The sequence below is a fragment of the Amblyomma maculatum genome, chromosome 1 (genome assembly GCF_055883805.1).
Source record: "Amblyomma maculatum isolate TAMU_Amacu chromosome 1, ASM5588380v1, whole genome shotgun sequence".
In the NCBI taxonomy this organism is placed as follows: domain Eukaryota; kingdom Metazoa; phylum Arthropoda; class Arachnida; order Ixodida; family Ixodidae; genus Amblyomma; species Amblyomma maculatum.
The window spans coordinates 372680774-372706668 of NC_139344.1; the positions used below are offsets into that span (position 1 = coordinate 372680774).

At 46.6% G+C, this 25895-nt stretch overlaps 1 protein-coding gene across 1 annotated transcript in view; it reads left to right on the forward strand.

Annotated features, from left to right (window-relative positions):
- LOC146208214 (arylsulfatase B-like) overlaps positions 1 to 19625 on the forward strand; it is a 37298-nt gene extending 17673 nt beyond the window's left edge. The window contains exons 3-10 of the mRNA XM_084587228.1: positions 1001 to 1160; positions 2719 to 2831; positions 4537 to 4647; positions 5460 to 5585; positions 12265 to 12391; positions 15523 to 15819; positions 17297 to 17826; positions 19320 to 19625. Of these exons, the coding sequence (XP_084443354.1) occupies positions 1001 to 1160; positions 2719 to 2831; positions 4537 to 4647; positions 5460 to 5585; positions 12265 to 12391; positions 15523 to 15819; positions 17297 to 17826; positions 19320 to 19484 (1629 nt within the window). The 3' untranslated portion in view covers positions 19485 to 19625. The remainder of the gene's footprint in view (positions 1 to 1000; positions 1161 to 2718; positions 2832 to 4536; positions 4648 to 5459; positions 5586 to 12264; positions 12392 to 15522; positions 15820 to 17296; positions 17827 to 19319) is intronic.
- The last annotated feature ends 6270 nt before the right edge of the window (positions 19626 to 25895 follow it).

Sequence of the window (25895 nt, forward strand, 5' to 3'; positions counted from 1 at the left end):
TCAATTTTATTACTGCATCGCGAATTAGGAATCTCAGGGCAATAAATTGGCGCTAATGCCGCGAGCATACACAGCCATCATGAGCCACAATACAGGGGAACATTTTGAACAGCGATTGAGTAATCAGTAATTCGGAACCTCAGCGCTAGCTGCCATACTGATCGTGCGCAGATCTCGATTGAGCGCGCACATCGCCAAGGGGAGAGGCGTGCCCTTCGGCGCAAGCAATAAGAATAAGGAGGAGGTTGCTGACATGGCGATGCTGCAGAATATGTCTTGACTGTGCAATACCCGATGCGCATTTTCGGTATGTCGCCTGCGGGTAGGTGATGATGTCGGTGTCGGTCTCGTGTAATCTTTCGTTCGCTTCTGAAGAAGTTTCATGGTGGCTGCTCCAGTGCTGTCTTGCTCGTCCTCAGACCCATTATTGGCCACTCTGCTGTTTCGTCCGTAACCAGGATGCTCTGGCGCCTTTTTGTGTTTGGTATGGAGTTCAATACCTCCCAGTTTTACCTTGATTCCATTCCAATTACGGACATGACACCCCCTCCCCCCCCCCCTCTGTCTTTGTGGGGTCCCCCACCACTTCCACTGGTCCAATAGGGGTTCCTGACGCACCATGGCTGAGAACTACTATTTATGCCAACTCCATGCTTGCTGTAGACACCTTCCGTTTTCGCCTTCATTCACTCTTGTTACACTCCCCAAGGAACCCCGCTACCCCACTGCCTTTCACTCTCTCTCTCCCCATCCGACTAAAAGTGCGGAGAGGACTTTCAAGTCTCCACTCTGCCACCTGCCAAGGCTGGCAGGTGGTAGGCTAGGCCGGTTATGCCTACAACAGCGCCTACAAAGCGCAGTGCAGCAACCGACGTTCATGAGCTTCGCTCTGAAATGCCAGACTCTTGTCCCTTCGGTGATAACTGACACATGTTCCTATCAGCCCCTGTGCACTTCAAGCCGAGTGAAACCAAATGCATTTCGCTCTTCACTCTCGCAGGGCTGGGCGGACACAAGCCTTACAGGCTCACGTCAGATTCCAACGCCCAACGTGGACGCCCTGGCAGCGCACGGAATTTTGCTGAACCAGCACTACACGGTGCAAACATGTACCCCTTCCCGGGCGGCACTTCTGACTGGCCTCTACCCCATCAGGATGGGTGACGATATACCGATCTCTCGCTCTTACACACATGCGCGCGCGCACGGGCATGCACACGAGCACACACACACACGCGCACAATTATACATACATACATACATACATACATACATACATACATACATACATACATACATACATACATACATACATACGTACGTACGTACGTACGTACGTACGTGTACGTACGTACATACATACATACATACATACATACATACATACATACATACATACATACATACATACATACATACATACATACATACATACATACATACATACATACATACATACATACATACATACATACATACATACATACATGCATACGTACATGCATACGTACGTACATACATACATACATACATACATACATACATACATACATACATACATACATACATACATACATACATACATACATACATACATACATACATACATACATACATACATACACACACATACATACATACATACATACATACATACATACATACATACATACATACATACATACATACGTACGTACGTACGTACGTACGTACGTACGTACGTACGTACGTACGTACATACATACATACATACATACATACATACATACATACATACATACATACATACATACATACATACATACATGCGTACATGCATACATGCGTACATGCATACATACGTACATACATACATACATACATACATACATACATACATACATACATACATACATACATACATACATACATACATACATACATACATACATACATACATACATACATACATACATACATACATACATACATACATACATACATACATACATACATACATACATACATACATACATACATACATACATACATACATACATACATACATACATACATACATAGGCACTCAGAGGGGTGTACACGGCACAGGCGAGCAGCGCCGACGTTTGGCGGCGCTTTATTTGGCTCCAGCGTATAGTCACAGTGACCAATAAACTTTCTAGAAAGATTGCGTGTAAACGTTCATAAGTAAAAAGCAAAACTACAAACAAAATTTGAAGAGTCACGCAATAAATCCATTGCTGCGGTGTCCTAATCCGGGAACGACAATAAAGACACACTAGGTGATCGGGGTACACGAGTGCATGCGAAATGCAGTGGGTTCTTAGAAAACGAGCACGACGCGGAACACCTGCACCTGCTCAGTCCGGACGGCGCGTTTTGAGAGAGCGATTAACGTTCACCCTCGTCTGTTAAATGAGACAGCTAGCTAGGATTCAAGAAGCTGTCGATTCCTGATACTTTTGTCGCTTTTTTTTTTTCATCTCTTTTGGAATCATAAGCTTTGTTCACCTCCGCTTTCACTCTTCACACATTTGCGCTTTTTGTTTTTCGTTTTCAGTGAATGGATCATGCAGGGATCCAAAAGCTTTTTTTTTTCTTTTTCAAATCGTTATTTCAAAACGTACGCACGAATGTGCGCTAGCCGTCGGTCTAGCTGGTGGCGATCTGAATTCATGCCTGACGGACCAGGGATATTTGTATATGCACACGTCGTAGGTCTGCAGCACGCTGTCCTGATTCCGGCCCAGCCGATAGGATTGGACCCGAGCATTCCCACGATGGCTGAGCGACTCAAGGAGCTCGGCTACGTCACGCACGCCCTCGGAAAGGTAATCATATTCAGTGCGTTCTTAAACAGCGCCTACTGTGCTGCTTATTAGCGTAGCGAAGAGCATCGATGATCCCAGCGATAATTAAGTACTGTCGATTCTAGATCATTTCAATTCGCAGGGGTCCAAAACGTGTGTTTATCGGGTGAAGTTAGGATTAAAAGACTGTATTTTTAATAAACCAGATGTTAAAAGATTGCTGACAACAAAGTTTTGGTTGTATGTTTCGTTAACGACTTGTAAAACATTACTATATGTCGACCACATGTATTCGATTTATTCATTCAAGACGTCTAAATATCTTTTTTTTTTTCACACTCATGCAGTTTCGGCTCGCTTGCAGCAGCCCAGCGGTGGCTGTGACGTAGGAGTACATTATAGGACACGTAAGGCTTACGCTAGACTATAATCGTCTGTTTGTCAATTTAATTCACGAGAGGTCAAAACCTAGCTTGTCTCAGAAGTCGGGAAAATAGTAAATGAAGACGCAGTATTTTTATAATCGTTGACGTGACAGCAATTGCCGAGTTCAATAATTGATTGTACAAGGTTTGGTTTGATTTATGGGGTTTAATATCCCAAAGCGACTCGTGCTAGGAGAAACTGCGTAGTGAAGGTTTGCAGAAATTTCGCCCACTTGGTGTTCTTTAACGTGCACTGATATCGCACAGCACATGGGCGTGTTGTTTTTCGCCTCCACCGAAAAGCGGCCACCGAGACAGAAATTCGACACCACATCCTTCGGCACAATAGTTGAGCGCCCTATCCACAGTGCCTCCGCGGCGGGGTGCAAATCAAATCAATTATTTATGGTTGAAGGCAGGTGCCACTTGGTGGTCTCTGCATACATATATCTTACGTATTCTTTAAAACAAAAAAAGAAGCACGGAACCGAATGCTGCAGTTTATACTATTTCAAAAAACAAAAGCTTTGAATTAGAGAATCCGCATTAGATGGCATGCGCAGAACCTTTATGCCACCGCAACCTTCATTTTATTTAAGACCGATCTGTATAGACACGATAAAATTAACAGCGCGGGGACACATCAGTACAAGACGCAATTAGCCTCGTTAAAATCTGTATCTTGCACTTGCAAAAACACATGGACACATGTCTTAGTAAGATGAAAGGTTGCACAGAAATCTCACAATTACGGCCAGTTTCGAAACACGTGGTGTACCTCAGTTGTGCCAGCTGCGCAATGCACAAGTCTGGAATTAATTTCTAGATTTGCATATGCGCTGGTCATATATAAGCAAATCTGAGTTATACTTTAGCTATCAAACGCAATACTTGCTTCGTGTAAAAGGTCACGAGCTTTTAACTGACATTCTAATGCAAGAAGTGGGAACGAATTCACATTTTCAAGGTTGCATGGAATATAGTGGAGAAAATTTAGTGAATGAGTAGACAAAAAAAAATTGGCAGTGACGAATGACATTTGCGGTACGGGTCTGCGGTGAACTTACCTCCTCTATTAAGTTTTGTTTTTAGCTAGGAAACGAAGACGTGTAATACAATAGCTAGTGATGTCGTCAGGAGCTAAAACTGGTCCTGGCGGAGCCCTTCGCTTATAAGCAAGGAAAATTAAGACATTTAAATGTATAGCTGAGGCAGCTTCGCTTGACTCGGGGGACAGCAGTTCCTTACAGGCGGCATCGGTAACAGCAATAACCGTTTATTCGCCCTTTCTTATCTTTCAGTGGCACCTGGGGTACTGCGACACTGAGTACCTACCTACGCGACGTGGTTTCGATACTTTTTACGGTTACTATAACACGGCCAAGTACTACTTCACGCAGAAACTGAACTTTGTGAGTTTCCTTTCCTTGAACCTTTACTTTGCGGGCGTGTGCCTGCTCGTGTATTTCATAAATTATAGCGTTTACATGACTGCTGCCTGAATAACTTGTGTCTTTGATGCATCCGATATATAGAAGCTAACCACTCTCCGGGAGAAAGTGAGAGAGAAAATAAATGCGAAATACATTTCTCAAATGCGTCGACGCTTAATACCTTCATCAATGCCATCGCCCGGCTGATGCTGCTAGAAAGAGCCATTTTTGTTTTTGTATTGGAAAGAGGAAGCAGGGATTATAGACGTGCCATGCACTGCAAGAAAAATAACTTATCATCGGAGGCTGTGGTGCAAGTAACGAGCAACAGGTGTTCAATAAATGATTGCATGAAAACTATACCCAAGTGAATCCGCTTCATGGATGAGGCACAACTGCATAGCATGAAAACCAGATAATGGGCAGCACGAAAAAAAAAAAGAAATGTAGGGTCTCTGATGATGTCCTCATATTAGGATCTGTGGTAGCTTGCTTCGCCCTCGCCCTTCCTTTCCGCGTCGTCATTCTTAAAACAGAAAAATCTCGCCTGCCCGAAAATGAAAAATGAAGCCTTGTCCGTATGTATAACGCCTATAAATATTTAAAGATCTCAGTGGCAGACGCGACAGTGGAAGAAGCAGGTGTTTCTTGTCATCAGTCAGAGCCCTTGTTCAGCTTAAGCGAGATTCATATGCGTGTACACAAATGGCAATTTAAACAGCGAGTATATGTTGCAGGCAGTTGGGCCGCTTTTTTTTTTTTATCTTATTTCTCTCTCTGTTGGAACGCAGTACAACATTTGCGGTCGTGATTACTGGGACAACGAGACGCTGGTGACCGACAAAGATGGCACGTACGACACCCACCTCATCACCGACCGAGCCGTGGACATCATCTCTAGCCACGACCCCGACAAGGTTTGCGCACTACCAGACTAAATGCGCGCCTCCAATCCTGCTTTCGAGGCTCAACATTTTTTTTCTGTAACTGTGGCCCGCTGGAAGCTACAGGGTAATCCGTCCCAGATTGGACGCTATACACAATATGAAATGCGTCTATACGCTGCAGCGGCGTAAAGGCGCATGATCAAAATAATCCCTCAATATATAACACTTGGTTTATGTAGCCCTGTTTTTTTTTTTTTCAGTTTTAACATGATAGCTTTATAGGCCCCGTCCCCCCTAAAATCAGGCGTCAGCTTTGTGAGCGACAAATCACGGCTGCGCATCTCACAGGTGGTAGTTGGAAGGTGAAATTGCCGTGCATTCACTGGAAGTTTGGTTCAGTGACGCCACCAGACCACATGACGTAGCTAAATTGACAGGCACTGCCAACTCCGGACTCGTCACTGAGATGGAAAGGTGCCATCACAACCCACCCTCCCTAATTTACACGAGATGACCATGTAAGCCCAGCAGGCACTGGATGCTAATGAGTATATCCGAGGTAATAGATGCACAAATTAAAAGGCTACTGAATAAGTGAGTACCAAAACCCAGTCAAGAAAAACTACGGAATCGTGGCAAAAATACGACAAAATATTTGGTAGTTCTGAGGTTTACAACAAAATTTCTGTTGTGAACGCTGAAATTTTGTGTAGTTATGTGCTACTCATCAAGTGTACTGGAGACTTTTGTTGCGAAAGCAACACTATGCCAGCCGTTTCGTCTCTTCAGCGTGGTCGCACCTCGGCCGTGGTGCCGACTCCACGAATGACCTTGAGCCAAGAAGAAACCGCTGGTGATAACAACTAGGTAGTTGCCGCCCTGGTAGAAGCGAACGACAAAAAGCGAGTTGTCCGCACCCAACGTTTTCGCTGCACATCCGGTTCAGCAGCGTTGAATCCCTATAATCTTTTCTGTAGTACGTTTCAGTGTTCTGTAGTTGATTGTACTTTTCTGTTGTGACTACAGAAAATGATTATGTTACTGTAGAAATTCCTGTTGTCCTAACAGGTTAACTTTCAAAAACAGCACATAATTTCTGTCGCGACCACAAAGCGTTTGCGGTAGTTTTTCTTTTTTTTTAAGCAGTGGCCAACCTTGTCGTCTTCAGACATCTTTCCGTTGAGAAGGCGGCAAAGTCTAAGCACTTCCTCGATGCACTTCGTGCATGTCTCACCTGGAACCTGAGCTCTTTGTGCAAGGGTCCGCTCGGCTCTCTTTTTCATAGCTGAAGTGTCACCGAAGCACTTGGACATTTCGTCCACAAACCGGGTCCAAGTGGTATGCCCTCGTTATTCTCAAACCAGAGCAGGGTGGTCCCGGCGAGGAAGAAGACAACACTACCGAGCTGAGCAGTCGGATCCCAACGATTGTACTTGCTGACTCGTTAGTAGTGGGTCAGCCAGTCTTCAACGTCGTCATCAGATTCACCTGTAAACGTGCGGGTTTCCCGATGCGGTAGTCAAGACCTGTAATTGTTCTGAATCTTGTGCCTGAGCCTCTTGAGTTGACATGACATTGTTTTCCGACTGGAGAGGAGGCAAAAACAGCTAAGCGGCGGCTGCGACAAACGATCAGCAGATCCAGGCCAACTTTCCCGCCGACCTCCACCAAATATTGTTACGGATAGGATGCGTTCATTCACATATGATGGGGGAAGAACTATAGGTAGAACCGGCGGCCAGGCCAACGTCCTTCACACTTCGTCCGTCTCCTCTTCCAACCAAACAGTCGCTTCCATTTGTTTCACTTCAGTGGCCATGCGAACACTCAAAATTGAATAGTCAGCACCGGTGTCCACTAATGCACTGACGATGGTGCGGTCGTCTAAAATAACAGGGATGCCCAAAGTAACGTGATTGTCTCCTTATTCGACGGTATCTGCAGTTCTCATCGGATTGACATAGCAACGACGGGAGGTCTTCAACGCAACGACTACCAGAGGCCTCGACGAGGGCTCGCGAGCGGCTCTGTTCTGCTAGCGAGGAGCCATGAGTGGATGGAGACGAGCCCCTTGGCGACGGGGGGCGGTACTGATTGCCGAGGAAATCGGGAACGCTGCTCTGCCAGATTAACACGCGGTTGTCGGCCAAACCGAGGAGGAGGGGAGTCGATGCAGAAGTATCGAAGACTGACGCGTCAATACGAGCAATCACAGTACAGATGGCACGTTTATCCGCAGTGAAAGGAGAGATGGAGGCTGCTAGGCGAGCGCCAAACGTCGGCTTTTCGTCGGGGTGGAGGGCGATCATCGTAATACTCTACCCAGGATACGCCAAGGGCGTGGGGGAAAAAAAAAGGGGGGGGGGGTTCAATTGACAGCGCAAGAATAGGCGGTGGTAAAAGGGAAGTCGGACGCTGCAGAACTTCCACATAGGTGGGACGGGTGTAGGCTTGCGGCTGCGATGGTGGGTGCTTGTCGGCAGGCGAAAAAGGGCGCTTGAAAGCCTGTTGCCCCTCCTCACGCACAGTGGTAGAAATCGAATCTGGCGACGGCTGCAGAACTAAGTTCTTCGCGCACGACTGAATCAGCGCGAGCAAAGAATCAGGATGCTGCTCGAAAGATGTAAACGCCTCAGTGACTGCAGCTACATGGAAAGGTCGGTCGTAAATCGTTGCAAGGAATCAAGTGAGAGTCAACAGTGAGTTGCGCACAAGTCCTACGAAAAACTGCTCTCTGGCGCCCCGCATTAATTAGTGCCGCACTTTCTTGTCCTCGAACATGGCGGTGTCAGCTCGCCTGAAGAGGCGTGTCATGTCTTAAGTGTGTGTCTGGGCAATCTCGTTTGCATCTCAATGCGACAGTGGAGAGCCCGTTCAGAACATTCACGGCGATCTGCGCTGTTGTAGGACTCGAGCAGTTCACGACGGAATTTTCGCCATGATGTTAGCATTTGCTCGCGGTTTTCGAACCAGGTACGGGCGCCATCCTCCAGACTGAAGTAAACGTTGCTCAGTTTGGCAGCGTCGTCCCACTGATTGAAAGCAGCGACACGTTCGAATTGAAGGAACCAGTCCCACCCATCCTCAAAAACGTCACAGTGGAAAGACTTCGGGACTCGCGGGGTCTGAAGGGTGTAGTTACCGGCCGACGCGACGCCAGTGGCTTGCTGAGCAGGTGTACTAGATGTCATAGTGGTAGCTAAGGGCTGAAACTCCGGAGGTAGTCCCTGCAGCAGTTATCCGATGCCGATGATAATCCACTGGTTCCCAGAGACCGTGCAGAGAAGTGGCCCATGAAGGTCAACGCCAACGCGATCAAAAGGACGGGCCGGGCATGGAAGTGGTTATAAGGGGCCAGAAGCACGAGGTGTGGACGACTTCCGGCGTTGGCAGGCGATGCAGGAGCGGACGTATTTGCGAATATAACCGTACATGCCACGCCAATAGAAGCGCTGAAAAATTCTTTGATACATTTTGGCCACACCAGGATGGGCACAATGAGGGTCGGCATGAAAAGAAGCGCAAATTTAATATCGTAAATGGCGGGGAATGACGAGAAGCCATCGTCCACCATCGGGCATATAGTTACGGCGGTAGAGAAGTCCGTCTCGTATTGCGAAGAGTGGTGCTTGATGGCGTAAAGTCCGAGAAGGCACAGCATTGGGAGAAGTGGACACGATGTCGACAAGAGATACGAGCCACGGGTATTTTCGCTGCTCTGCAGGCATATCAGCGATGGTTAGAGATGAGAGGACGGGACCAGCCGCCGAAGAGCAAGCAGCGTCGCTGGATAGGGGAGAACGAGATTTAGCGTCGGCATCCATGTGTTTACGGTCAGAGCTAAATATAACGCGAATGTCAAATTCCTGAAGGCGGTAACACAGGACGTTCCACTTCCATCGCTATGGTCGAGCGTGGCGCTGGTGAACACTCGCAAGGTTCTTATGCAGGCAACATTAATACCCAATACCCAAGAAAGTAGCAGGTGGGACAGCAGCCGATGTAGCTGAGTTGGAAGAGCACCGGACGCGATATTCGGAGATCGTGGGTTTGGTTCCCACCATCGGCACGTTGTTTTTCCTCCTACTTCGTGAATTACTTTCCCCTAAACAGATTATATAACTAATTTATGTGATTACCAAAGTAAAAATTTAAAAAAGGACATAAAGTACAATCCCCAATGCTTTCCTTGGCCTCGCCGACTGTTGGCTTCTTTCCTTCATATATATACAGCAGTTCGGAAGAAGGCACTATGAACCAAAAGTTATATCATTATAAAGAAGACTGACACAGCCTTAAAAACATGTCAAGGTTTTACTGACGTTTCGACTGGGGATCAGTCTTCATCAGAGTGGCATTTTACAGATCAGGATCAGTTTTATAGGGTTTTGAGGGAGGCAGCTACAGTGCGCCTTAGTTAGACACCAAAGGAAAAAAGAAAGACGAAAAAACAGACACAAGATTAAAAAAGCACATATATATATATATATATATATATATATATATATATATATATATATGTGTGTGTGTGTGTGTGTGTGTGTGTGTGTGTGTGTGTGTGTGTGTGTGTGTGTGTGTGTGTGTGTGTGTGTGTGTGTGTGTGTGTGTGTGTGTGTGTGTGTGTGTGTGTGTGTGTGTGTGTGTGTGTGTGTGTGTGTGTGTGTGTGTGTGTGTGTGTGTGTGTGTGTGTGTGTGCACGCGCTCTTCCAGCTCAGATATTCGGAGGTCGTGGGTTCGGTTCCCACCATCGGCACGTTGTTGTTTCTTCTACTTTGTGTTTAATTACCTTTCTCCTAAACAGATTGCATTCCTAATTTATGTGATTATCAAAGTAAAAATTTAAAAATGACACAATCCCCAATGCTTTCTTTGGCCTCGCCGACTGTTGGCTTCTTTCCTTCATGTATTATAACGAGCACCCTCATTTCCCCTTCATTTATCTGCTTATATATATATATATATACCGGGTGTCCCAGCTAACTTGAACCAAGGGATACAAAATGATACATTTGAGGTAGGTCAGTGAAACCAATTGCATTCAACTGCCAGCCTCCTTGCGCACTACAAACAATTTTTTGTTTTGCAATTACTTAATTAGCTAATTATGTTAATTTTTCTAATTTAATAAATATCGACTTTAGACCAAACATGTGAATTGGAAACTTGTAGAGCACCTTCAGAAACCCCCATTCGATTAATAGCAATAAAGAAAGTCTCACGTGTATCTTTTTTTCTGGGCTCAAAAGAAAGCCCGCGAAATACAAATAATACCACGTGACTAGCGCATTTGTGCGCCGCGATTGTGGTGCTCTCAGTCGTGGTTTGAGCGAACGAAATTAGCGGCGGCCGTGTCTTGGCCCCGTTAAAGCGGCAGGCCGATATGCCTGCAATGGCTTCTTCGCCCGCGTCAGACAGCCGGCCCACGTGACGATGCAAGTAGCGGCGAGAGCGGCGAGCCGACACCACGGAATTCTAACAAGGCCTGCTTCTCTCCCATCAGCGAACGTCACGACAAACGGATGAGCGATACGGTATCAGCCACTGAACCTGCGCATACAGGCTTGGGTAAACGGGCGAGATGACATCATGTGACTCGACTAAAATTCGCGCTGCATCTTCATTTGCCGGTTCTTTATCGTCATCCGCTTGTCGTGATGTAAGCTGCTGCGGTGCGTAGGCCTGGCCAAGATCGCGGTGGCGACGGGCGAGCTCGAGCTCGCTCCAACCATCGCCAACATTTCTGCCTGCCGCTGCAACGGGACCATCGGGTCACGGCCGCAGCTGATTTCGTTCGCTCAAACCACGACTGAGAGCACCACAATCGCGGCGCACAAATGCGCTAGTCACGTGGTATTATTTGTATTTCGCGGGCTTTCTTTTGAGCCCAGAAAAAAAGATACACGTGAGACTTTCTTTATCGCTATTAATCGAATGGGGGTTTCTGAAGGTGCTCTACAAGTTTCCAATGCACATGTTTGGTCTAAAGTCGATATTTATTAAATTAGAAAAATTAACATAAATAGCCAATTAAGTAATTGCGAAACAAAAAATTGCCTGTAGTGCGCAAGCAGGCTGGTAGTTGTATGCAACTGATTTCACTGACCTACCTCAAATATATTATTTTGTAACTCTTGGTTCAAGTTAGCTGGGACACCCGGTATATATATATATATATATATATATATATATATATATATATATATATTCCGCCCGCGCTGTTTTAAATCTCGCACTGGGCTGCGTAAACCTTTTTTATGTGATTGCCGCTCAGCCGAGGAACAAGAAGTCGTTCGGAAACATTTGGTCGGAGGTTCGTCACCGTTAAGTGAAGTGACGGACTGAGAGCCGTCACGAGAGCTGTGCTAGTTACATGATTGACTACGCCAACGATCTATAACACAAGTGACCCATTAGCAGCTTCACTGTGGAGTGATGTGACCTACTGCAGAATGACGTTCGGGTGGGCGTCAACGGGAAAAATAATCTGAACTTATAGAGTGGTTTCCTGAATAACGCAGTCACATTATGATGCGGCAGAAACACCCGTAGCGCTAAAAAAAAAAAACTAATCAGTCTGGCGTAGCTTCTTGCTGTGGATGGTGTTTCACTTTATTATTGCTTGAATCAGGAAAATTTAATCAGTGATAATTGTCTCGAAAAGCACGGCATTGTACAATACTGGCTGTGTCTGTGTACCGTTTCATGGCAGCCCCTGTTCATCTACATGGCACCTCTGGCGGCGCACGGACAGACAACGAACCTGACTGTGGACGCCCCTCAGAGGAACCTCGCCAAATTCCCGTACATTGGAGACCACAACAGAACGCTTCTCGCAGGTTAGCGAAACTTCGAAGTTCAAACCGGCCTCCATGTGGATCCTATGAAAAAGTAATTTAAGAACAAAGCGATATTTGTTGGCGAACAGCTTTCTCATAACAGCGTTCAGTAAGAAAAATGTTGTAACTGGTGCCGTATCGGTTGCAAATGACCACCTCTGCTCTGAATTTGTTCTCCGTTACGTATTCGGCTTTATTTGCTCAAACCCGGTCCACACTTCCTCAGTGGGGTGTTCGTATACACGTAAGCGAAGCCAAGGTCATATGTATCACTTAGTGCGCAACCCAGTACGGGAGGAGCTCAACACACCCTGTCGAGCGTGTGTTCACGTATCGTTTCATGACTCTTGAAACTTTACAGTAAATGCCCATGAAAATTGCAAATGCACATGCAGGAGTATCCGATGACATCGGATATGTACGGTTTTCATAACATCTGTAGCATTCGTGCAATTTACTGCGACACATGTTTTCGCGGATGACCTTGAGGTGTACTTGAGTAAAAGGACGTGCTAAATGTATGCGTGCCCCAGCAACTATCCTGTTACAGCTGGAATTTGTTTAAGCGATGTTCGTTGTATCGCTATCTGTCGATGAGATGCCGTGAGAAATATAATAAAGTATCCGTTTCTCGTGCTAACAACTATAAAGTTTAAGTTCGCATTTGTATTCTTATATAGAGAAGTGAGATAGCACAGAGAAAGAAACGGCAGACAAGACGGGCACTCAACTTCTAACAATCTAGCATTGACAAACCAGCCTGATAGGTGGAGACAAGCAGGAAGAGAAGGCAAAAAGAAGTAAAGGTAATTCTATATACCATCCTGCCGCTCGACAAAAGCATTTATTCATCTGTGAGCGCGCTAATAGCCAAAATCAGTTGCGCAAAAGGAAGTGGAAGTGTGAAAAACATTTAAGAAACAAACGAATCCACAAGACAGAAAAGTGAGAGCAGTGTCGAAAACCCTTTAGCATAAAAATATCATTAAGAAATTAAATAATAGGATTAAAAACAGCAAAAACATTTCTAAAGAAGCTACTTTAGATGGGGAATTAACGCTACTACTCCCAACAGGACAGAAGAGGGATTTTGTCTTAAGCATAGTGCTCGATTAATGACTACGACCGGCAAGCAAGCATGGGGTAACAGGCGCCGTGGCTGATGTTTAGGATATCTCAGACCACCTTCATTTAGGCTTAACCGCGTGAAGCCTAACTGGCAACATAAAATAGAAATTGCGGGGCTTCAGCTATCCTTGAACCACATTTCAAGAGTGTTGAAACATCGGCAGCAGTCCCTGCTGCCGCTATGATCTTGGCTAGCTTCCGCGCTTGGTTAAGCTTCTTGGCAACAGCGTAATCTAGCTTCTCGTTTTCTGCAGCCTCTGTCTTTAGCGAGGTGGCGTATGTGCATGGCGTGTTTATCTTAAATATAAGACTGGCGCAGATAAACTTTATGAATACGACGATGCATAGTGCGAGGGTGTATTGCAGTTGGAGCTTCATGAAGACGACGATGTTTGCTACAGAGCGCGAGAGAGTATTGCAGTTTTACACGAAGCGTGCTAGACTGCGGCGACAGCAATACAGTATCTCGTGCCTCGGCAAGATGACGATGCTTGCTGCATAGCGCGAGAGTTTACGTCAAATGTTTGTAGCCAGACGACATTGAGATTTGGCATGGGAGAGGTAGAACTTAGGCTCTAAACATTTCCACCAAAAATTGCGAATGCTGGTAAAGGAAATATGAACACAGCTCTATGGTCCCCGGCAGTTCTTTACGTCGCCGAAAACCTGGTACCTTGAGCAAGAAGCATGCATCGTTTCTTGTAACAGTGCAGTCCCACCGTCCACAGAGCTTTCAGTGCAGCAGCGTCACAAGCGGCAAATCAGAGTTTAATAAGAATGAATGACAGCGCAATTAGACGCGCTACTCCTGATGGTTCTGTGATGCGATGTAAATTGAATGTAGGGATTCCACCTGTGAAGATATGGATGGCGGAAAAAGAAATATTTGTGTCATGGGGCGTGAACTGTATTTTGTGTAGAAAGCCGGAGACTTGAGCATGGGATATAGATTGTGAAAGTAGGTTTTCTTTTTGGGTGTCCTACTGCACAAAGATTTCCAATTGAAATCCCGTGGAATTCGGTTCTTAGCTGTAGAAAATGATAACGGTGTTTCGTATGCTATCAGGTATGCATAGCGTGTGTAAACGCCGAATGTCTGTTCGCCATGCTGATCTTCACATCATACTTACACGAGAGTATTTTGGGGATTCCGCGCTACAGATTTTATTTCATTTCATTTATTGATTCCATAAGGGCCCGAAGGCATTACATAAGGGGGTGGTGGGGACATATAGTTTTGCAATTGGCAGTAATTGGTGCTTTGAAAACTCAGTCATCTGTACATGAGTTTATCAGTGTTGGAAAAAAGTTTTATAGTTAGATGTATTGCATGTGAACCGGTGCTCTTTTGAAGTCCGCCATGTTGTAGTGTTTGAGAAATAACGGCACTAATGACAAAAAAAGTTATTTAGTGCAATGTTTTGACGCTGCGTTTTTGAACGCGAAAAGCGACAGCTCGAATCCCTTCCTCTGCCAGATGCCTTTCTGAGTGTGCAATAAAATTTGAGGAAGAGGGGCATTTATCATCCGCTTTTAAGAGCAGGTTGCTATGGCGTTAAAGGGTCCCCCGAGATCCCTAGGCCGACAACCATCAGCCGGTACGAAATGTGTGTGTTTCGGATGACCATGGTGAGTTGCGGGAGGTCAAGCAGAATCTCGCGCCCTAGGTTGACCAGTGCCAAGCGTGATAGGGTAGTCTTTATAGGGCCATCCTGCACATTCCCACCAGCTGCGCCAACAGTGGCGGCGATGCTGCTCACAACAGCAACGAGCCTATAAGCTGACCTATAAAATAATGTTCGTGTCTGCTAAGCGATATCCAGGCGGAGCTTACGTGTCCATCGAATTGGTTTCGGACATTGAATAAACGGGGACTTTCATTTACGTGTTGGTGTTTCTACTGCCGTTTCTGATAAAGCTTCAAACTACAGTTGTGGCTGCCACCAGAAGCCACTACCAAGGGCAAGCTTCAACAAGAGCTCTTGACTATTCCGTCTCTCCAGGCGCTGTGGACGCCCTGGACGAATCCGTAGGTCGCATCGTAGCGGCTCTACACCAGCGCCGGATGCTGGCCAACAGCGTGTTAGTGTTTACCAGCGATAATGGCGGAATTCCCTGGGGAGATTTCTCGAACACCGGCTCTAACTGGCCCCTGCGGGGCACCAAGGGCACCATGTGGGAAGGCGGGGTCCGCCTGCCAGCTGTGGTGTGGAGCTCGATGCTCGCTCCTGGTTCCCGCGTGGTCGTACCACACCCGATGCACCTTGTCGACTGGCTGCCCACGCTGTATTCAGCAGCTGGTGAGCCAATTTTTTCTTTTTTTCCTGGGAGTAGTGTCACTTTGATCTTTACAGATGATGTATGTTTGTTCTGCGTTCACCTTGGCACCAACAGTTAAGGAAGCAATGATACTGGAGCGGCTTCTCCAGATGTTACTGCGCAGCGTTAGGCGACTAGGATAATACTCTACTGATCACCTCTAATTCCTTCAGACATCCGGTGATATGGAATAGCTCAATGCATCTTGTCCCCAGAAATCAAAGGAGGCACAATCTATAAATTGTATACCACTCTACCTACGTATTTTTCGTACCCTCCTCCTTCTTCTTCTTTAACTTGTTGGCTTCATTCAGTCAGCGGATGGCTGAATATTTCAAGTGGAGTAGCTGCTTCTCACGAGGTCACAAAAATGGGCCTCGAGTAAGGTTACTCTCGTATTACTGCAGTGAAGAACTGAATTTCAAGTTTGAGATTGTTGCTAATTCGCATTGCAATGTCGGCAACTATTGCGCCACTACGACACGACTTCTTGTAAATATCGGATTAAAGCCGACCATTCGTGAAACAATTATCTATCCTGGTTCTCTCGCACCATTCTTATGAGCATTAAGAAGAAATATGTAGCTTTTTACGTATACGTCTGTGGCCCCGCTTTACCATTTAGGTACAATAAGAGACGGAATTCCCTCCTTCTAGTTAACCGGTTCCCTTGCAAAAATAAAAATTGACAGGACCATATGAAATAGTTTCCTCTTCAGCGAAGTGAGCCGGACAATTATTAGAAAAGACCTACGGGCACCCGTTAAATTTTCTTACGATTTATGTCTTCTCTGGTCGTAGGAAGCCGCCCACTTTTAGGCTGCATAAACTCCCCCTTTCAGACAAAAGCTTACTGTATAAATAAATTAACAAAAATTGAATTTTGCGTCACTGAAATTCAAATTCGTTTATGACTCTCAATCTGACATCGGCTCTCCTTCCGTACTATAGACATTCCATATAATCTTAATAGTGTTGTACTCAATTCACTATAATCCGTGGCGTATGGAAGAAGATTGCAGCTTGGAAAATATCAGGGCTGCTACTCTGTGCTAACGGTTAGAGAGGGACAGTTGAAGCTATCATGCATCTTTTACGCAGTTGGTGTTCACTCAACTTGTTTGCAGTACTCTTTGGTGTTGATCATAAATAATGACTATTGTGACATTACCCCACGGTGTCATTGGTAGATGCTTCTAGACGTGACAAGTTTACGAAGGAGAGCGCCGTAAAAGAAAATCAAATACGTGGTAATGTATTAATATTCGGACCTGTTCATGCCTTCCGATACTCCATCTAATCAATTGTCATTTTCATTTAAATTTTCACCATTTCGTGTTCACAAATGAGGACCCTGAAGTTCATTTCTTATACGCTGTTATGTGCTCTCATTAAAAATAACAAAAGGTAAACAACGCAGTTTGATCCTATACAATGACGACCATTCTTCTCTGCCAGGGGGCCACATCGGAGATCTGGGTAACATCGACGGGATCGACCTGTGGCCTGTTTTGTCATCGGCGAAAACAAGCAGCAAGAGCACATCATGGCCTCGCACCGAATTTCTTATAAATTACGACACCGATACCGGGTTGTCGGCGTATCGTGATGGCGATTACAAACTCGTTGCGGTCACAACTCCGAAATCTAAAGATGCTCGATATCCGTTCGGTGACCCTGGACTCCAACGGAACGTGCCTACGCCAGGCGGCATACCCCCTGACCGTTGCAGGAAGGGCGCGATAAAACGCCTAAACACGCTGATGGCGTCTTCTCTAGCTTGGAGGACTCTACAAGGCTTCTATGGTGATGGCGAAATAGGCCGTGCCGAATCCCTGGCACCCGAATGGCGAGTGCAGGCCTCTGTGCGGTGTAATCCGAGGAAGGAGACCGTTCCTGGTCTCGAGCAACTGCGGGAAGGCAACTACCTGTTCGACATAAAGAGGGACCCGTGCGAGCTTAACAACCTGGCACACAGCCTGCCGTCGGTAAGAACAGGTTTCACAAAAAAATTTTTAAAAAAGCTGTAGCTATGGTTGAACGCCAGCCCAGGAAGGATAGCCTCGAACCAATAATGTAACACGGCGATTATACAAAATAGGGGCCGTTAAATATTTAAAAAGCGCAGTCTGGTTATTTTTTTCTGTTCACTACCTAAAGTAAACGACTAATAGAATCAAAGCAACTTTAACATAAAACGACTAAAACAGCAGAAGAAGTTGTTTTCTTGGAAGGGTATTCGACAATAGTTTGCCAAGCAATCAGGTGATTCGAGGAGTGTACATATAACCTGCCCTTATATCTGTGATCTTTATTTATTAAGGAAAAAGAACTTAATTAAGTCGAAACATCGCCCATAATACAGGCACTGCGCAAGTAGTGTGTTAGATGCATATATAAATGTGCCAGAAATATAGACCCCAGTCTTCGACAAAAAGTGGAGAGACACCAGCCAGAAAAGGTGGTATTCAGTTGACAGTCCGTATCTGTTATCGCCTTCTTACAAGAGGTGGCAGGAAGTTTAAGACTTTTTGAAAACAGCTGAGGATTAAATGTAATAAAAAACACGCCAATAACCCCAGCTCTTCTCAATACATTGGCCCATTAGCTCAACGGGAAACTGCGGCAAATAGAGAACCTAAACACTTAAAAAGCAGGACCATGGAGGAGGAGGAGGAGGAGGAGGAGGAGGAGGAGGAGGAGGAGGAGGAGGAGGAGGAGGAGGAGGAGGAGGAGGAGGAGGAGGAGGAGGAGGAGGAGGAGGAGGAGGAGGAGGAGGAGGAGGAGGAGGAGGGAAAGTCACAGTCTGTCAATCAGGCTAGTCTCTTTTAAAGGACCATGAAACTCGGAAAATATTGTTACGTGGTGACAAGCAAGAAGATGGCACAACATGGGGACAGAATGAACGAAGATTTAATGGCTGGCCTAGCGCGAGGGCTCCTCTCGCGCCACTGCCGATGTTCTTCTTCGCAACAATATATAAATCAATTTCTAAAAGTCCGGGCAAACGAACAAGTTATCGACAGGGGGCCAAGGATAGTGATTAGTAAGGGAATAGAGCGAATCCGGACCACGAAAAGTTACTAACTAGAGGAAGAAGACTAGACTGGAATGCATCTGGAAGGCGCTCTCGGGCCAAGCGTGTCAGGTTACCGGTACTTCTCATAAGGAAGTAACATAATGGTTATGTGCACTAGTATTCACATATGGGCGGGCAGTTTTTTTAAATTAATAATATGGCTTGAAATATGATCCAGGGCAACGGGCTGAGACAAAAAAAAAAGTAAATATTAAAGCCACTTACCCTTGGGCAACGACAAATGATTTCGCTAGCTGGCTTCTGAAATAATTGACATAGTTTAAACTTGTTTATTTTCTATCGTCATACCAGCAGTGATCAAATAACTTTTGCGTTTTTGGAGACGTACACTGCATAGGCAACCTCGGTCGGTACACTGAAGGGACAAAACTTACATTGCAGGTGGTGGCCAAGCTGTCTAAGAAACTTCAATCGTATGTGGCTATCACGATGGCGCCGGCGAATATTACAATGGACCCAGCTGGGCTTCCTCAAGTCCACAACTGCGTTTGGGCTCCCTGGGAAAGCACACCGAAAATGGCCAAGCAGCGCTGTCCCTGTCCATGACCCCCACGCACTGTCAACACCTGTTGCATTAAACATTTATTGTAAGGTTATAGCGCCGTATATTGTGTATGAAGTTCGCAGCATTCACACCTGTATAATCTCTAGAGGTTTGCCGCTAATGAATAAAATGTTAATGAGAAACAAAAAACTGACCAGTGCTGCCCGACAGTGCAAGATTACGACTATAGCTGCATCGATTTCACTAATTCGGGCACAACACTGACCATAAGCACCCACATTCGCGAATAATTCCACGCTGTGAAGCATCATCCACATTCGCGAATAATTCCACGCTGTGAAGCATATCCCTCACAACTATAATTAACGACAAGTTTTGGTGAAACGTTCTGTCAAAGCACGAAAACCGCTTTTTGTATCGCCATTTGTCAAAAGGTCATCGAGTGATGTTACGAGGGCTTCGTAGTTTTGTTTCATTTAAGCGACGATGACACCGCAAACCACGGAAAACGTTTTCAGAAGAGCTGTAGCGTCGAGAGCAAAAACAAGTAATCAACGACATGTACCAGGTATAGTATTACCAAACTGCTGACGCCGAATTGATATTTATAGTTGATCAAAGCCCTTCACCGCATGTAAACCTGAATCTGTTGTAACGGGATCAAACTTCAACCTAATTTTTGGTAGCAGACATGTTTTGCAATGAAATGTAAGATGATGTTATGCATACATCGCCACGTGATATTCTTCCATGACAAATAAATAATTTTATCTAATTTCTTCCCTTTAGTGCTTATATGCTTTCGGTTTAAACAACAGAGCAATGGCTGTGGCATCACCCGTCAGTTTCTGTCACATCAGGCATAAAAAGCAACTGTGTTAATTGCTATCGCTACTTCGTCGTTTCAATTCCCTACAACAATAAAGCCAGCTAGAATAAAGAGCCATAGCCACGATTGCATAAGCAGCCAATATATCGCAGTTGTCTTGATACCTCATATTATCAATGAGGTATTAACAGCTTGCTTAGAGGAAGTATTCAGAGACTTGAAATGGGAGCAGTTAGGGATAAGGGTAGATGGAGAATACCTCAATAATCTGCGATTTGCTGATGACATTGCCTTGCTAAGTGACTCGGGGGATGAACTGCAAATAATGATTGATCGCCTAGACAGGAAAAGTAGAAAGGTAGGCTCGAAAGTCAATGTGCAGAAGACTAAGGTAATGACTAAGGGAAGGAACAGCAGTTTACGTTAGGTAGCGAAGTACTGGACGTAGTAGGCGAATGTGTCTACTTAGAACAGGTAGTAACCGCAGATCCGGACCATGAAAAGGAAATAGTAAGAATAAGATTGGGATGGAGCGCATTTGGCAAGCACTCGCAGATTATGACTAGCAGTTTACCGGTATCGCTGAAGAGGAAAGTATACAACAGTTGCATCTTACCTGTACTCACCTACGGGACTGAAACGTGGAGGCTAACCAAGAGGGTTCTACTTAGGTTGAGGACAACGCAGAGGACTATGAAACGAAAAATGGCAGGGGTAACATTAAGAGAGAGGAAGCGTGCAGAGTGGGTCAGAGAAATAACTCAAGTTACTGACATTCTAGTGGAAATCAAGAAGAAATGGGCATGGACGGGACACGCAGTGCGAAGAGCGGATAACCGATGGTCGCTTAGGGTAACTGTTGTAGACGTAGCAGGTATAACAAGCAAAACTGTTTATTTATACATCAGGCAATGGCGCCCGTTTTTGCTCTGCCTGGCGCGGTCGCCCATGCCGGGGTCTCCCGGCGGTCCGCCTGGTTAGCTTGCCGCTTGGGGCGCTTTCGTCAGTGGCGCCCACAACACCCCCCTTTCTTGAAAGGTTTGGTCTCACAGGTCCAGGCATTCTGGTCGCTTACAAACACGTCCACTTCTTGTGGTGCTCGTGTCCTGCAACGGTTGCAGGTGTCTTGCTGTACGTCTTGCTTGTCCTCTGTCGGTATGTACAACGTAAGACCTTGGTTCTGATGTTGGCTGTGTTACCACGCCCTGTGATGCAGCTTCAGCGAGGATGCGCACCGCTGTGCCTGGTGGTAAGCGCTCTCAGCTCCGTACCTTGTGCCGGGTGTCGTATGATCGTTTTGCACGAGCTCTGTAGGCTTCATTATTTTGTCTGAATTCGCTGTCGTCCCACTTCGGAGCTAGCAGCTTCGAACTGCTTGGTACTGTGGTGTTCAGACGACGACCCATTAAGAGTTCTCCTGATGAAAACCCTTCCACGCTGGGTGTGGCCCTGTAGGCAAGTAGCGCTTCGTGTATGTTGGAAGACTTCCTCAAAAGCTGTTTTGCTGTCTGCACAGCCCTCTCAGCCATACCGTTGCTCTGCAGGCAGTAAGGGCTTGAGGTTGTGTGTGAGGTTCCTCAGTGATGCACTAGTTCTTTGAACTCTGTGGAAGTGAACTGCGGCCCGTTGTCTGTGCGTATTGTCCGTGGAACACCGTACCGTGAAAACATTGGCTCCAAGACTAGGGCTATTTTTTGTAGCTGTCCTCGGCAGCTGTTCTAGCTCGAAAAATCGGCAGTAGTAGTCTACTATTACAACATCCTCTTTCCCCTCCAGCGTGAAGAGATCCATGCCGACTGTGTTCCAAGGGACTGCTGGCGATGGGGTTTGAAGCAGGGGTTCTCTTTCTGGCTTTCTGTGCTCTCTGCAAGTTGGACACTTCTCCACGTAGTCTTCAATGTGCTTGCCTATGCCTGGCCACCATATGCATTATCTTGCCCTCGCTCGGCACCTCGTTGTGCCCAAGTGGCCTGCATGGAGTTTTTCTGGAGCCTCTATCTACTCTGATGTCTGGCAGGATGATTATTCTGTCGCCTTTGAATAGCAGACCATCAACGAGCGAAATCTCACTAATCACCTCGACGTAACTTTTCAGGTCAGGTGACAGCCCATGCACAGTTGGCCATGATGTAGTGCAGAAGGTAGCCACCCTGGAAAGTGTTTCGTCTGACTGGATGCTGGCCCTGATTCTATCCAGCATTTGGTTTGAAGCAGGGAGCTGTTCAAGTGCTAATTCTTCAAACTCGCGCACTGCACTATCGAGAGTTTTTTCTTTGCTGGTTTCCCAGATGGCTTCCGGGACAGAAGGTCAGCTGTGTACAGCTTTTTGCCGGGAGTGTGGAACATCGTGTACACGTACTCCAAAAGGCACATCCTGAAACGTTAAAGGCGAGGACTCAGCTCTTCAAGTGGTTTAGTCGTCAGCAGCGGTAATAACGGCTTGTGGTCCGTTTCCCCGTGAAAGGTTGATCCCAGCAGGTATTTGTGGAAATGTTCGCAAGCCCATGTGATTGCCAGTGCCTCCTTTTCAATTTGAGCATATCTTTGTTCTGTATCCGTAAGGGGGCGTGATGCATATGCCACAGGTAGGAGCTTTTCGTGCGACTGCTGTAGAAGTACAGCTCCAAGACCGTATGAGGAAGCATCCACAGACACTGTGTGAGGCGACTGAGCATCGTAGTGAGTGAGAATCGGCGTCCTGCTTAAAGCTTGCTTGAGTTTGTCAAAACTGCTGCTGAGCTGGGCCCCAGTGCCAGTCGGCGTCTTGGTGGAGCAAGTCTCTGAGAGGCTTCGTAAAGTCTGGTAGCTCTGGAAGAAATTTCGCTAGGTGGTTTGCAGAGCCCAGCAAAGACCTGACTTCTGACACATCACATGGTGGGTCGAGCTAGACTACGGCCCTGACCTTTTCCGGGTCGGAGCTGACTCCTGTTGAGTTTACGACGTGTCCTAAGAGTGTTACTTCTGTTTGTCGAAAGGAGCACTTGTCGATGTTGAGGGTAACACCTGCATCTTCCAGCTTCCCCAGCACCAGCAGTAGGTTGGTGTCGTGATCCTCAGTTGTCTTCCCTGAGACAATGATGTCATCTTGTAGACAACTCACACCATCTAGTCCTTCGAGCACACGGAGCATTTCTCGTTGGCAGAACTCTGGCGCTGTGGAAATTCCGAAGGGAAGCCTCAGGAACTGGAACCTGCCTACTGGTTTGATGAAGGTTGTGTATTCGCGAGAGTCCTTGGACAGTGGCACCTGCCAGCACCCTGCTCGTGCATCTAGGCGGCTGAAAACTGCTGCACCTGCTAATTTTGCAAGACACTCGTCCACCGTAGGCATGAGCACACGTTCGCGTATTATTTGTTGGTTGAGTTGACCGTTGTCCACGCAGATGCGCAGCTCATTGTTTGTTTTTTTTCGTGCGACAACCATTGGAAAACACCACTCGGTTGCTCGCTCAATCTTCTGGATGACTCCGAAGTCTTCCATCATTTCTAGTTCTTTCTTCACAAGTGGAAGCAGTGGAAGAGGCACGCGCCTAGGATAACTGACTGCATATGGCTCAGCATCCTTTTGGCTTTGATGCGGTAATCAGTCTTCATGCCTCCAAGCCCAGACGTTAGCTTTGGGTATGACGCCGAGAAGTTGGGGACATCAGTTGATTGTGCGAGGGTTTTGTCCAGCTCAAGAGGGCGCTGTAGAATCCCAAGTGATTATATAGCTGGTCGACTGAGCAGCGGTTCGTTTAATCCTTTGATGATGAAGACTACTTCTTGGACTTCAGTGTTGCGCCAGGTGACTGTTGCATCGATGTAGCCAACAGTGGCTATCGCTGTCTGGCCTGGGCCTATCAACAGCTGTTGCGTTGACTTGATGGGTTCCATGACGGTTCTGTCGTACTGGTCGTATGCGATTGCAGAAACATCCGCGCCGGTGTCGACCTTGAAGGTAAAAGGCAAGTTGTTCACGGTAGCAGTAATCCTCCACGGCGTGTTCACTCCCACTTTGATTTCCCCTTGATATAGCTCTCCGAGATCTTTTGGTCGTTGTCGGATACTCGAGGTCTCGTCCTTCGGCTTAGACATGCAGACGCGGGAGTAGTGGCCTTTTTTCCCGCACTGGTTGTACGTCTTGTCTATCGCGGGACACTGTGTCTTAGTGTGGTCACGTACACCACCACACCACTTGCAGCGTTCGTCTCCCATCTTGTGTGTAAGTTGAATGCGCGACTTGAAAGGCACCTTCGCTTCGTTCTGGCGAGTTTTGCCGTTTGTCTGGCCGCGAATTTCTCCCATGTCGAGAGCTGGCTGTTCGATGGAGTGAATTTCCTTGTGTTGAAGTTTCATGCTCTCTGAATTGCGGACAGCTGTGATTGCTTTTTTGAGAGTGAGTTCTGCGTCAAGCTGCAGGCTCTCGCTGAGTTTTACGTCTCGCAAGGTGACCACGAGCCTGTCCCGAATCATTTCGTCTTTGAGAGTTCCGTAATCGCATCTTTCGGCCATCTTGAACAGTTCAGTCGCAAATGCATCGACGTTTTCATGCTGCTCTTGTTTCCGAGAGTTAAATCGCGCTTTCTCATAGATGACATTCTTTCGAGGTAGGAAATGCTTTGCAGAAGCACTCACCACGGCGGAGTATGATGCCATCTGTTCGTCAGTCAGTTTCAAAGCAGCGTGCACGTCCTCCGCTTCTTCGCCCATGCCGTAGAGTAATGTGTTGATTTGCGTCTCTCGTCCTGTCTTGTCAGACCGGAGATGAGTCGGTAGCGTTCCCACCTGCGGTGCCATCGTGTCCAATCGTCGGGCTTGCGGAAATCGAGCTTTGTCGGCAGTTCCACGACGAGCGGGTTGAACGTCATTCTCGGAGTGCCGCTCGCGCGCTCTTCGTTCGCGCCGCGAGTGTCTGGCATGACGCTGCGGCCGCTTACGTTAAGCTCGCTGTCCTTCTGGGTGTCACGCTGCGTTGGTTATCCCGCCGCTGCCACCATGTGGTAGACGTAGCCGGTATAACAAGCAAAACTGTTTATTTATACATCAGGTAATGGCGCTCGTTTTTGCTCTGCCTGGCGCGGTCGCCCATGCCGGGGCCTCCCAGCAGTCCGAATGGTTAGCTTACCGCTTGGGGCGCTGTCTTCAGTGGTGCCCACAACAGTAACAAACTGGATTCCAAGGGAAGGAAAGCGTAGCAGGGGGCGGCAGAAAGTTAGGTGGGCGGATGAGATTAAGAAGTTCGCAGGGGTCAAGTGGATGCAGCTAGCACAGAACCGGGTTAATTGGAGAAATATGGGAGAGGCCTTCGCCCTGCAGTGGGTATAGTCAGGCTGATGATGATGATGATGACCTTTGACCATTGTCATCCCTTGGCCGTTGAGAACCAAACAGATGGCAGAAGAAATTCAATAAGGTCGATGCCTTAAAATGCAGCCATAGTAGTACAGGCAGGCTGGTAGTGTCAGAGGCCCTTCCAAGGTGACTATGCAAGAGCACCCGTTCCTATATATCGGGCGTGGGTGAAGTGGTGCTTGGGGCAGTACAGTTAAAGCTGAAGTGCAGCCTGATCCTCGAAGTTGTAAATCGTTGTAAATGACGCAACGCTGCAAATCGGAACATTCAACTAGATACCCTTGGACAA